Raw genomic sequence first — 14,322 nt, 5'->3', positions numbered from 1 at the left:
AAGAAGAAGAAGAAGAAGAAGAAGAAGAAGAAGAAGAAGAAGAAGAAAAAATAAATAGATAAAGCAAGTGTGGCAAAATCTTGGTAATTGTTGAATCTGGGGGTGGGTATATGGGAGTTGATTGTATGATTCATGCTACCTTGTATATTTTAGAAAACTTCATAAGAAGAAGATGATGTGAAAATTGTTTTTCAGAGTTAAAATAATTAGGTTTTAATCATGTTAAGTTGCTTAGACAAAGGCTCTAAAACACCAGTTCATCATGCATGCTCTAAAGAAAGTGTCCGGACGCTTGATTCGTTGAAAGCTAAAAGGAGACCTATCTTGGATGATGTGGAAAGGCCCAGAGACAGGGAAATGGACCAAATGACACTTTAAGATCCATCCCTGCCCCCAACACACATGTACACACTTCTCAGCTGTAGTATACTATATTGGAAATTGAAGGGTTTCCCCAAAAACAAAAGGCAAGGGATTCTCCTTTCTAGGGGTACTTAGGAAGCCATTGATAATCCAGAATGTGTCAAAGAACTGCAGTATTTTCTTAGCTCCCAAAGTGGGAGACAGAATCACATTACTGATTTCTTCTGTATCCATACAGGATGCTAATGGAAATGAGAGATACAGCATCTGTGTTTTCGAGTATTCTGTTCTGCAGCGGATAAATCGGCCCCTGGAAACTCTCTGTGCTGCCCTGGTTGCCTTCCTCCCACAAGTACAACCAACTCCCTCCGAGCCGTGGTTAATGAAGTCCAGCCGCTCAACGAGCTGGGGTTTTCCCAGTTTGGAAAAGTGTGAGAAATGAAGGCCAGATATGGCCCAGCCTAAGCACGAGTAACACTTTTCAGCGGTAGATTTGGGGCCAAGAAAGGAAAATGTGGAAAGAAGGAGGCAGAGAACAAAGGTGAAGCAAACGGAGGACATAAACCCTCTCCAGAGGATTGTGTTCCCTTTACTGAAAGTCATTCTAAAGAAAGGGGCAGGGCAGGAGCTGGCAAGAATCTGGCCTATGCAAGGTTCTCCACAAATTCTTTCATTCATTAGAAAAGACCTTAGGAAAAAATGCTGAGTTGGTGTTTACTATGAGCTCCGTGCTGAGAAATCCAGCTCTGAATGAAATGGACAGAGGTCCTTGACCTCCTGTAACATAGGGTCTGTTGGGATGCCTGCAGATGAAAGTACAATTGCTAAGTGATAGATAAGCAGAACAGCACTGATCTAGAGGAGTTCTGGGCTTCTTTAAGTGTCTTGTGCCCAGAGGCACTGTGTGGCAGGTGAGCATGGTAACTAGGAATTCAGGCTCTAGACAGAGACTGTGTTCAAATCCTGGGTCTGCCTCTCCCTACCCGGGTGACCCTAGGCTGGTTATGTAACCTCTCTGTTGCTCTGTTCAGTGATGATAACGATAAAGTGACTATGAGATACAGCCCAGCCCAGCCCCATGCCCCAGGAAGCTGATCTCTTATGACTATACCACCCCCTTCTCTTGCCTCTGGCTTCTGATTGGATTTGACCTATGGGAAGCACATCCAGGAGATTGGAAGTCCCAAAGGTTTGGCAGTTGCCAACTTCTCCTCCCTGGCAGCCCTCCTAGAACCCTCTCAAGCTATAAAACCCCACCTCCTTCAGGCCAGTCAGCAGTAAAGGCTGTTTCTAGCAGGGCAACTTCCACTGTTTTTTCCCCCCCAAATAATCCCTTCACTAAACATCCTTCAACTACCCATTTTGAATATACCATGTGCCTTGACCAGAACACCTTAAAACAATGCCTGGCCCTAAATAAGCACTCAGTAAGCAGAAGCTGATGTGATCCAAGTAAGACTTTGGTTTTGATTTGTGCCATTTCACAGAAAATATCTATGACCCCCTCCCGCAAGCTGAAAACATATTGGAGTGGGGAGTAGCCCAACTTTCCCCAAAAGTTTTAAGAACACATCAAAAGAGGATAAGAAAGTTAGGACTCTGCAAAATGCTAATGTAAAGTGGCCATATGTGTGTGAAGCAATCATAATTTTGATTCCCTGGTGGCCTTTGCCTTGTGTCCAAAGGTCACAGTGTCATCATAAGAGATAATAATGCTGTAGGCCCTTTGACGATGATGAGAAAGGGGAGATTTTCCAGCAAGAGAGGCCCTGCCAAATTTGAAATCATTTTTTACCCACTTAAGACAGAAACTATCCTCTCTGGGTTCCTCGTGATCTAATCCTTTAAGCCTTCTGCTGGCACCGGGAACAATGTTAAGCTTCAGGATCAGGCCCTTTGGTTTTTATAATCCATGGGAATTTGAAGATGATAAATCTGTGGAGAGCCTGAAAGTTCCTAACATGTAATTGGAACCCAAGGGGGAAATAATTAAGATAGAGTCATGTAACTCCATCAACTCTTCTCCAAGCCTCTGAATTATATAAGTCCCTAGCTGTAGCATCCCCTGTCTGCCCCATTCTGCCGTGAAACAAGAAAAAAGGCAGAGACAATGAAAGACAATGACAAGAAAGATCTGTCCAATGTGACTACTAATTAGCATCTGCTATGAGAGGTCTGGTGGGGAAAGAAGTCCAAACACAAGCAAGAGGCAGGAATCAGCCTTTGACCGAACTTACTCAGTCCTCCCCAGCCACCCCCCTCCCGCCCCCACTCGGCCACACTTGCCAAAGATAACTGACAGCTTCATATAACAAAGAGCACATCTGATCTATTCTTATTAATAAGATTGGTGGGGGCAGGTTAGTTCTAACTTACGATGGCCAAGACTTCATATCCAAAGTAAGATGAACCAGAAGTTGCTTTCATTTCAGCTCTCACTGTCCCCGCAAGTAGGAGCATCCCCATGAAATGGGGTGCTCCAGCCGCAGCAATGAAAGGTTTAGCAAAACCTCAGAAAATGAATCCGTATTTCTCTAGTTGTCAGAGGTGCTAACCTCAATTTGCCATCAAACCCGTGCCAGGAAGAGAGTCTGTGAAGAGCTGGGTGGGCACCAAAGCACAAGCCGGGAGCACCCCTACGGGGTCGGTGGCAGGGAGTGTCGGCTGGTCTCAGAAATGGGGGACATTCCCTCCACCTTGGCCCGTGCTTGCATTCTGCTTCATCTCCTCTTCCCTCGCCTACAGTCTGATGAGACATTATCTGACTCACTTTCATTCCTACAGATTTGGTAGGAGCCTACAGTAAGCCAGAAAGGAAAGATCATTGAGAACCACCCCTGACTTTCAAGCCCAAATAGCTTTGAATAATATCTGGCATAGAGTGTGTGCTTAAAAAAAATGTTTGCTGGACGTGAAGCCAGTGTGCAAGTTTTTGTTATGAAGCCGAACAACACATTGCTGGTGTAACAGCTGGTTTGCCTTAACGAGCTGATCAGTATCCCTGTGGGCTTTTAAGCCATGACAATATCAGACTCAGCTATAAGCAGAGATGAAACAGGTAAATTCAGGTATATAGCACAATCTGAAGAACTATTGGGGCTGCCCTATTTCCAAGCCCTTGAAATTCCATGATTAGCAAATTACTTTGGGGGAAAATACTGCCCTCTGTAAAGTCCTAAAAAGGACTCCTCTGGGGAGCAGATCCCATAAGATCTCGTATTCTTACAGCACACTCTGGACTGTTCTGTTTGTCTTTTAATCCGCCGACTTAACTTTTAGAATTGTTTTTTGAGCCAGATATGATCTTTATTGGTAACCACTGTACAGATTAGGAAATTAAGGCCATGCCATCTTGACTTTGAGGAAAGTGGCTTTTTAGAAATTTGTCTCAAGCGGGTGCCTTGGTGGCTCAGTCAGTTAAGCGTCTGCCTTCAGCTCAGGTAATGATCCCAGAGTCCTGGGATTGAGCCCACAGTTGGGCTCCCTGCTCAGCGGAGAGCCTGCTTCTTCCTCTCCCTCTGCCCCTCCCCTGCTCATGCTCTCTCTCTCTTTCTCTCTCTCTCAAATAAATAAGATATTTTAAACAAAAAAAGAAGAAGAAAAGAAATTTGACTCAGGCATTCCAGCACAGGTAACATTCAGAGTGTGGACTTATTTTGCAGAGCAGCTTCCTTCCTAACTGTAGAGGTTAGAGAGTGGGACACCCCAGGCCACCTGGATTGGGAGCCAGAAGTGGAGTCCATACAAGGACTCCAAAAGAACTTTTGCACTTCTGTCTATGGGGTGTTGTGAATAATTTAGTACATTATTCTTTCTTTCTTTCTTTTTTTTTAAGATTCTATTTATTTGACAGAGAGAGAGAGGGAGAGCACAAGCAGGGGGAATGAGAGAGGGAGAAGAAGACTCCATGCTGAGCAGGAAGCCTTACTCAGGGCTAGATCCCAGGACCCTGAGATCATAATCTAAGCTGAAGGCAGATGCTTAACCGACTGAGCCACCCAGGGCCACCTAGTAAATTATTCTTAAATGAAAAACAGAGGGCGCCTGGGTGGCTCAGTTGGTTAAGCGACTGCCTTCGGCTCAGGTCATGATCCTGGAGTCCCAGGATCGAGTCCCGCATCGGGCTCCCTGCTCAGTGAGGAGTCTGCTTCTCCCTCTGACCCTCCCCCTCTCATGCTCTCTCTATCTCATTCTCTCTCTCAAATAAATAAATAAAATCTTAAAAAAAAAAAAACAGAGCCTGGTCCTGGAGACCTAATACACAGTACAGTGATTAGACAACAAATTGTGTCTTTAAACACTGAACTTACAAAGAGACTAGATTTTAATTTTTCCCAATGCTCGAAAGAATGATGGTTTATGTGACCCTAGAAGGTGTTAGCTAACATTATCCGGCAATCATATTGCAACAAAAATGATCAAATCAGTGTCGTACACCTTGAACTTATGCAGTGTTGCACGTCAGATATAACACAGTAAAGAAAACAAAAGAGCCCAGACCCTGCAATAATAACAAATGGATCTTAAGAACACCTCACTTGGCAATGTCTGTGTGTTCTGACGGAAGTGCTACAAACGCAGCTTTCTTTCCAACCAGTTGGCAGCAGGTTTCCGTGCTTGCAGTCTCATCAAGCACGGAATTGGGAGACCAATATTTGTGCTTTCTGCTTCCCTGCCACCTTGCAGACTGACTTTATCAACTGGCTTGATTGAATGTTCTGATCGAAAAGTTTCTGTGCAGAGCATGTGGCTACAACCTCACTTCCAAAACAGTTATCTACACTTAGGCAGAAACCAGAGGTCTAAGAAGGAAGAATTGAAAGAATTATGGTCAAGTGTAGGTTCTTGAAGTAATCTGTTAATCAACTTTAAGAGGAATACACGGCTGGAGGAGGCATATGGGTAACAGGCATTCCCTGGCTACCTTCCGCTCAGTAAGGGTTCATCTTTGGGTCTGTGCCTTCAAGTATCCTCACTACATTCCACCCCTTGGCTTCTGGTCTGGCTTGACCTGGGCTAGTCATTAGCTTCCTCTGTTGAAACTATACCTTCAACTTCCTCCACTTAGGGCTCCTTCCCCATCGCCTTCTTTCTAACACTTGCCTCAATCCAGCAATGACATTTCAGGGAAGTGCTACACCCCATCTGACCCAGATCTATCCCACTGTTCTCTTCACCTGGGGGCCAAGAAACAGTTCTCTGAAAAATATCTCTGAATTCAGTTGATGGATAACAGCCCCTGCTTCAATGATGAATAGATAGGAATGTCATGATGGGTGTCCTCTGGAACCCATTTCATTGACTCAACATCCCATAATGTGTTTACTCCATCCTAACATGTATTTGGGGATGGGTGTGGAAGATGTTCCCAGCTGTGCCTCCCCCTGCATAAACCTTCATTTTGCTTCTTTGCTCCTGCCAGGCAGAGGGGCACTAGGGAAAGAGAGGAGGACCAGGGGAACGAATACCATCATTTTGGGTTTTTTGTTTTTTTTTTTTTACCTTTCAATTCTTTTTGTCTTTCCCTCAGGACTTGAGATAGACTCTGCAGGTGGTAGAATATAAAGCCTCAATGTTAATTCATCTGAAACCCTGGGTACAAGGATATTTTCCCAAGTTACTTCCATTCTGGGTCTAGTCAAATAATTATCACAGCAGCTGTTTGCCCCCTCCCACGTACCCTCACCCCAACACTGAGTCATCTGCAGCTGCAGGGGGACCGTTCCTGACACTCCATCAGCTCCCCACCTGAAGCGGGTGCGTCTCTCTTTCAAACTGTTTGAGGGCTTTCTTCAGGGCCTCCGAAAATTGCTCAGCTCACCTACAATGCAGCCAGGAAGTTGGGGATTTAATGCCCCCAGCAGTAGCCCTCAACCAATGAGAACCTGAAATCAGTAGATAAACACCTCAGCTTCTTCATTTCCTAAGGTATCTTCATCAGGGTTCTCCAGAGAAACAGAACCAATAGGAGATACAGATACAGATATGTTTTTATGTTTATATATATGTTTATGTTTATATATATATGTATATGTTTATTATAAGGAACTGACTCATGCAATCATGGAGGCTAAGAAGTCCCACAATCTGCTGTCTGCATGCTAGAGAGCCAGGAGAGTCGGTGGTTTAATTCCTGTCTGAGTCTGAAGGCTTGAGAGTAAGTCTCAGTCGAGAGCAGAAGACTGCCTGCCGTCCCAGCTCACAGTCGGGCAAAGAATACAAATTCTCCCTTCCTCCGCCTATTTGTTCTATTCAGGTATGGATGGATGGGTAAGGCCCATCCACGATGGGCCAGGCAATCTGCTTCACTTGGTCTACTGATTTAAATGCTAATCCCTTCCAGAAGCACCCTCAGAGACATACCAGTAATCATATTTAACCAAAAATCTGGGCATCCTGTGGTCTAGTCACATTGATACATGAAATTAACCTTCACGGGGAACAAATCTGCAGCATGCTCTCTGCACCTGGGGCTAATGGTAGAAATCAGTTACTAGCTTTAAATTTTGCTAAATGGATACTGATGAACTCTAGATAGGAAACCAGCTCAACAACTGAAATCAAGTTTAATTCTACCAACCCACCATGTAGCATATAATTCTCAGTGTAGAACAGATTTTTAATAGTATTTTTCTTTACTTAGAAAAATTAGTTATGTATAAAAAGTCAGGTTTCTCTGGTGTTAATGCTCCATAACAAACATGTCCAAAATTTTAGTGGTTTAAAACAACAAACATTGATTTTACAATCACAGGTCTGCTGGTTGGCTGTGGTTTGGCCATTTTCAGCTGGGCTGAGCTGAGCTAGACTGGACCCCAATTTGTGAATCAGCTTTAGATCTGCTCTTCTCTTTCTCCTTCTTCTCCTCCTCCTCCTCCTCTTTCTTCCCTTCTTCTGCTGCTGCTTCTTCTTCTTCTTCTTCTTCTTCTTCTTCTTCTTCTTAAGATTTTATTTCTTTACTTGAAAGAGAGAGAGAACACAGGGGAAGAGGGAGCAGCAGACTCCCTGCAGAGCAGAGACTCCAACAGGATCCCAGGACCCCGAGACCACAACCCAAACTGAAGGCAGACACTTCACCGACGGAGCCACCCAGGCACCCCTGTACATTCTTCTTTACAGGACTTATGGTTGAAGGCACAACAGTACGCAGGGCACCCTCTTCTCATGACAGATGGTGAGAATGTAAGAGGCCAAGGCAAACCATGCAAAAAATGCTAGTACATTTAAAGGCCCTGCTCAGACATCCATGTCAAGTCTGCTCACATGCCATTGGCCGAAGAATGTCCTTGGGCTGAGTGCAGTATCTGAGGAGAAGGGACATGTACTATGCCTAGCAGAGTGGGAAGTACTGCACAACAGCCAAGGGCAAGCATACGTAATCCTGTTACTTAAAAGGAATGAAAAATTGGAAATCTACCACAATATGGAAAATTTTAAACATAGCCAAAAGGAGACAGAATGTCATAATAATCCTTATCACGCAGCTACAACAGTCATCTCACTACTAATCTTATTCACTCCCCCTCACTCCTTCATTATTTTGAAGCAAATCCTGGATGAGTGTCTTTTAAGGGAAGAAAGTAAACCTATATTTTTGCAGGGTGTGGGACATTATTTAGATCTCAAAGAATTTACAAAACAATGAAACGGATTAACTAGTAAGTTAACTTGATATGAAGTAAAGCATAAGAACATATTCAACAACATTGAGAGTTAATTCCAAGATGCTGTCATGGGCACTTTACACTGAATATTGATGTATTTTATATTTAACTGCCTGGTCTAGCTAAAATAATGAATACCACCAAACTCTAAAAGTAAATGCCTACTCTTTAACTAGTTCATGAATCCTAGCAACAGATGAGGAGGAAGAAGAAAAGAAAATTTGAAATAACAGCATTTTAAGATGCAAACCAGTCACTTTATCTGTGCATGAGGATTGTATCACTTTGGCCAAAGCCTGGCTTCCTTGAGCTACTTTATTTCATCTATTGGAACATTTCATAATATGAGACTATTACAGAAATAAACTTCAAGTGAGTTACAAATGTCAAAGAAGCACAAAACTTCAATGAGTACAAAAATAAATATTTCAGAGTGTGTTTAATAAAAAGAAGCATCACATCAATTTATCAAACTATCACTTTTAACCCATATTTAAAATAACATCTTGGGGTGCCTGGGTGGCTCAGTTGGTTAAGCGTCCAACTCTTGAGTTTGGCTCAGGTCATGATCTCAGGGTGGTGAAATCGAGCCCCATGGCAGGCTCCACACTGGGCATGGAGCCTGCTTAAGATTCTCCATCCCTTTCCCTCTGCCCCTTCCCCTACCCTCAAATTAATTAATTAATTAATTAATTAATTAATCAATATCTCAATTTCTGAAGTGGCCAATGGAAATATATTTTTAAAGTCCTGTGGGATTGCTCCACTGGTCAGGACCGTGTTGTAGCCGGCCCTGTCATCCCGTGCCCCATTATCTACATCCTTCACCTCTGCTGTGTGATACCATATGGGCCAGAGCATTTTATATGAGGTGGGTCCCTTGAACATTGAAAAGGCCTTAGGAGAAGGGAAGTAGCTGGAGATGGTGGTCTCTGTGATCAGAGGGAACCTGGAGACAGCGTCCAGTGCCCGAGTGAGCATTGCTGTGACTGGGGAACCTGGCAATGGCATGTGCTCCTTCATCAATGCACTGTGGGCAATTAGGCATGAGGAGGAAGCCTCGGCTCCCACTGGGGTGGTGAGGACCACCCAGAGTCACACTTGCTACTCCTTCTCCCACCTTCCCAATGTGTGGGACAACCTGCCCCCAGTACAAGGGCTGCTGCCCAAACCCTAGAGAACTATTAGAAGAAATGCCATTTAGCCAGTATGCCTCTTCATCATCATTGCAGCCACACATTCAGCATGAATCTCATGAAGCTCGCCAAAACCATCCAGGGCCTGGGAAAGAGGTTCTACATTGTCTGGACCAAGCTGGACAAGGGCCTCGGCACAAGTGCCCTCTGGGCGGAACAGGTCCTGCAGAATATCCAGAGAATATCCCAGAAACTCTCCAGAAGAAGTGGGTGTATGAACACATCATATTCCAGGTCTCTAGCTTTGACCCCTTATTGCATGACTTCCCAGAGCTTAAGGACACCTTGCACAGGGACCTCTCTGATATCTGGTGCCATGTCCCCTAGAAAACCTGTCCCACACCTGTGAGAAGATCATCAAAGACAAAACTACCTCCCTGCAGAACAGAATAGCTTTAGTGTTTTCAGGACAGCCTTGGTGTCCAGGATGAAGATGATGTGAAGCCGTGTCCGAATGCTACTGCTTGCTCTTTGTCATGGATGATGATTCTCTCTAGCAGGTGGCCCAGATTATGGGGGATGCCCATGGAAGAGTACAGGGCTGTCATGAAGTACCTGGATCTGTACGGTCTCCCTAAAGTGAATGGGAGACTGACTTGTTCAGTCATGAAGCATTTCTTAGCCTTCCTAGCTACATCAAATCCTTGAGTGACTATGTCATTCTCTGCTTTAAGGGGATGTAGCAAAAATGCTTCTTTGAGTTAGATACCAAGGAAAAGAAGACGATCCTGAGAAATCCTTCCTACCAGTGAAAACTGGCTTGGGAATGGGTCCAATCATAGGTCCCATAGGCTCATTCTCCAGTGGAAGTCAGGCTGCCTTGGGTCCTCTTCCCAGTAAGATACCTTGTTTCTCTACTAGAAATGAAGAGATTTAACCAAATACTTTCTTCTATTTCTAAAAGGGTTAGTTCCTTAAAAGGAATTTTTAAAATCCCCTATCTTCCTAGCCCCAATCATAATGCACTGTTCCTTCAAAGAATAAATATTTGTTAAAATCATTAAATAAGCTTTTTGGGTTCAGGAAAAAAAAAAAACAAAAACGTCATGTGCATGATGACTCTATTAGTTTACTAGAGCTGCCATAACAAAGTACCACAGGCTGGGTGACTTCAATGACAGAAATGTATTATCTTACAATTCTGGAGGCTGGAAGTCCAAGATCAAGGTGTCAGCAGGTTTGGTTTATCTTGAGACCTCTCTGTTTGACTTGTAGATTGCTACGTCCTCACTACATCCTCACATGGCCTTTTCAATGTGCACCCACACCCCTGGTGTCTCTCCCTCCTTATAAGGACTCCAATCATATTGCACTAGGATCCCACCCTTATGACATCATTTAACCTTAATTATCTCTTTAAAGGTCCTATCTCTGTGTACAGTCACATTGGGGGATTAAGGCTTCAACATATGAATTGGGGGGGAGGGATATAATTCAGTCCATAACAATTACATCAGTCAGTCTTATTACAACCATTTAGAACCAATACCACTAGTAAAAAATGGTTAATTAGCTAATAATATAACAATAGGAATAGTTAATGTGTAGTAATAGAACACTCATTATGTGCCAAGAACTCTTCTGTACACTTTACAAGTATTAACTTATTTTTTAAAATCCTGCCATGTAGGTACTATCATGTCCCCCACTTTACAGATGAGAAAACTGAGGCACAGAGAGTTTAAATAAAAAAAGTAGAGGTAAGGTGGCCAGTTAAATGTAGGAATGCCCAGTGAAATTTGAATTTCAGATCCACACCAAGTAACTTTTTAGGGCATGTATGTTCCAAATACTGCATATGACATGCTTATACTTAAAAAAATCCATGTTATTGATCTGAAATTCAAATTTAACTGGGCATCTTATATTTTTATTTGCTAAATCTTGTAACCCTAATCACAGGCAAGATGCTTCTTCTCCTATACTGAAGCAGTGGATTTTAAATTCCATTCAAGAGTTCCTGGAACTCTCTGGAAATACAATACAAGGTTGCCGAGAGGGTGAAAGAGAAGATGAAGGGTCATATCCCCTCTTTCAAATACAGCAACTCGTTTTTAATCTCTTTTTTTATACTAAAATTTTCTATAAATATTCATTGAGGAAAAAAATATATTCCCTTGATTTATTTATTTATTTGATTTTTGAAGATTTTATATTTGACAGAGACACAGCAAGAGAAGGAACACCAGCAAGGGGAGTGGGAGAGGGAGAAGCAGGCTTCCCGCGGAACAGGGAGCCTGATGTAGGACTCGATCCCAGGACCCTGGGACATGACCTGAGCTGAAGGCAGACACTTAATGACTGAGCCACCCAGGCACCCCTATTCCCATAATTTAAAACATAAGTTTGCAGACGCGGAGGGGCGCCTGGGTGGCTCAGTTGGTTAAGCGACTGCCTTCGGCTCAGGTCATGATCCTGGAGTCCCGGGATCGAGTCCCGCATCGGGCTCCCTGCTCAGCAGGGAGTCTGCTTCTCCCTCTGACCCTCCTCCCTCTCGTGCTCTCTGTCTCTCATTCTCTCTGTCTCAAATAAATAAATAAAATCTTAAAAAAATAAATAAATAAAAATAAATAAAAAATAAAACATAAGTTTGCAAAGTCACTGTTTTTCTGGTAAAGCCAGCATAACTTTTGACATTTTGAGGTTTTTGTTGTTGTTGTTATTGTTTGGTTGGTTTGGCTTTGGGTCTTCATTTTTTTTGTCCAAAAACTTCTACCTTTGTCTTTTCCAACCTTGATATTCTCTAACTCTTTCTCCCTACAAAGAACCCACCAAGACTGGTGGACTCTGAAAGAAATGTTAGCAGCTTATAGCTGAGGCTGCCGCAGTTTGGTCAAGTTAAATTTGAGCACAACATCATCCACACTTTTACATAATATTCACAGCTGCTTTGGGGCCACAAAGGTAGAGCTGAAGAGCTGAGACAGAGGCCATATGGTCCAGAAAGACAAAAATATTTACTACCAAGCCCTTTACGAAAAACCTTTGCCAATCCCTAGTCAGTAAGAATCTGCTTCTGATGGCTCCTGGCATGGTTTAGAAGCAAGCAGTCCTGAAGATTGTTCTGAGTTTAGAAGAGGTAAGAGTAACTGGGCAGATTGATTTTCTGTAATAATTTTTAATTACTTTATGTCACTGGGAAAAATTGTCTCAGAAAATAGCATAGCTTTCAGAACAAGTGTTTCTGTTGAAAATGCGATCACATGGATTGTTGCTGGCAATGACCTGTAATTCTAGATAGATGAAATAGCAAAGTAAGCTTTTACTGGGACAAAGTCTATCAATATTTTCCACACTGTTTATGGCTCTTTTCAAAAATGAACTGTGAAGCAGAGACCTGATAATTTTTTAAAAATTTTTTATTGAGGCATAATTGACCGACAACCTTATATTAATTTCAGGTGTATAACATAATGATTCGGTATTTGAATTCATTACAAAATGATCACCACAGTAAGTCTAGTTAACACCCATCACCATACATAGTTACAGAATTTTTTTTTTTCTCATGATGACAAATTTTAAGATTTACTCTCTTGGCAACTTTTAAATATACAATACGGTATTGTTAACTACGGTCACCACGTGCACAGGATAGCCTCATGACTTACTTATTTTATAACTAGAGACTTGTACCTTTTAACTCCCTTTATCCATTTCAGCCACCACCCACCCCCATCTCTGGCAACCATGTATCTGTTCTTTGTATCTATGAGCTTGGTTGTCCTGTTTTTAAGATTCCAAAGATAACTGAGATAATACGATATTTGTCTTTCTCTGTCTGACTTACTTCCTGCAACTTAATACCTCCAAGATCCATGCATGTTGTCACAAATGGCAGGATTTCATTCTTTTTTTTTTTATGGCTAAATAATGTTCCATTGTGTGAATATATATTATACCATATTTTATATACTCCTTACTGTTTTCCAAGTGGTTGCACCAATTTACATTCCCATCAACAGTGTACAGGGGCTCCTTTTTCTCCACATCCTTGCCAGCATTTAGGATTTTAGCCGTTCTAACAGATGTGAAGCGATATCTCATTGTGGTTTTAATTTGCATTTCCCCAATGATAAATGATGTTGAGCATCTTTTCATTTGTATGTCTGTTGGCCATTTGTATGTCTTCTTTGGAAAAATGTCTATTCTGATCCTCTGCCAATTTTTTATTCAGATTGTTTAGGTTTTTTTTGCTATTGAGTTGTATGAGTTCTTTATACATTTTGAATATTAAGTCCTTATCAGGTATATGATTTGCTGATATTTTCTCCCATTTAGTAGGTTGCCTTTTCATTTTGTTGATGATTCCCTTTGCTGCACAGAAGTTTTTTATATTTAGGTTGATGAAGGCCACTTGTTTATTTTTGCTTTTGTTGCCTTTGCTTTTGGTAACAAATCCAAAAAACTCATTGCCAAGACCAGCGTCAAGGAGTTTACCACCTATGTTTCCTTTTAGTTTTATAGTTGCAGGTTTTACATGTAAGTTTTTAATCCATTTTGAGTTAATCTTGGCATATGGTGTGAGATAGTGGTCCAGAGAAACCCGATAATTTTTTCTCTGATTCCAGATCACTCTGTGTCAGTTCTCCAACAAATCACAATAGTCAGCAACATTAAAATTCCAGACAAGGCGCTCAAGGCCACTGGATGCTTACAATAATCTAAAAGGGTTTAGGTTGATAATCCCAGGATTAGCATTGGAAATTTTAATAGAGTTGCGTGTCTTTGAAGTCACATCTTAGCAACACCCCAGTCTTCTTTCATGGAAAGTTTTCCATAAACACATTATCCACCGCTTGACCCTGGAGAACAGAGTTCATCATTTGCTGCTTCATTTAGCATTTTAAACAGTTATTTTCTGTAGCTTCCCAGATTCGTCCTGCATAATCAATAGCCATAATTATTCTAGGGCCATGAGGAACTCAGGGAGAATAAAACCTCCTAGAAAAATATTCTTCTCTGAAGTTGAACTCTATACTCAATACTATAAAAATCAGATGTCTGATCTAGCTGGTATGTTTATCAATGATATTACCTTTTCTTGTCTTTTACTTATTTACACTTTCTTGTCATGTTGATTATTTGTGATTAAAAGA

General features: G+C 42.0%; 1 protein-coding gene across 1 annotated transcript in view; it reads left to right on the top strand.

The window, feature by feature from the left end:
- Nucleotides 1–9,871, top strand: part of IRGM (immunity related GTPase M) — a 12,623-nt gene extending 2,752 nt beyond the window's left edge. The window contains 8 exon segments of the mRNA XM_035006519.1: nt 602–715; nt 8,815–9,168; nt 9,171–9,396; nt 9,399–9,539; nt 9,542–9,620; nt 9,622–9,677; nt 9,680–9,738; nt 9,740–9,871. Coding sequence (XP_034862410.1) covers nt 602–715; nt 8,815–9,168; nt 9,171–9,396; nt 9,399–9,539; nt 9,542–9,620; nt 9,622–9,677; nt 9,680–9,738; nt 9,740–9,871 — 1,161 coding nt within the window.
- The last annotated feature ends 4,451 nt before the right edge of the window (nt 9,872–14,322 follow it).

This window comes from Mirounga leonina, unplaced genomic scaffold (assembly GCF_011800145.1).
Source record: "Mirounga leonina isolate KUSES-001 unplaced genomic scaffold, KU_Mleo_1.0 Mir_150, whole genome shotgun sequence".
Lineage (NCBI taxonomy): Eukaryota > Metazoa > Chordata > Mammalia > Carnivora > Phocidae > Mirounga > Mirounga leonina.
Note: the sequence above shows the minus strand (reverse complement) of the source record. Positions and strands in the feature narration are given on the sequence as shown.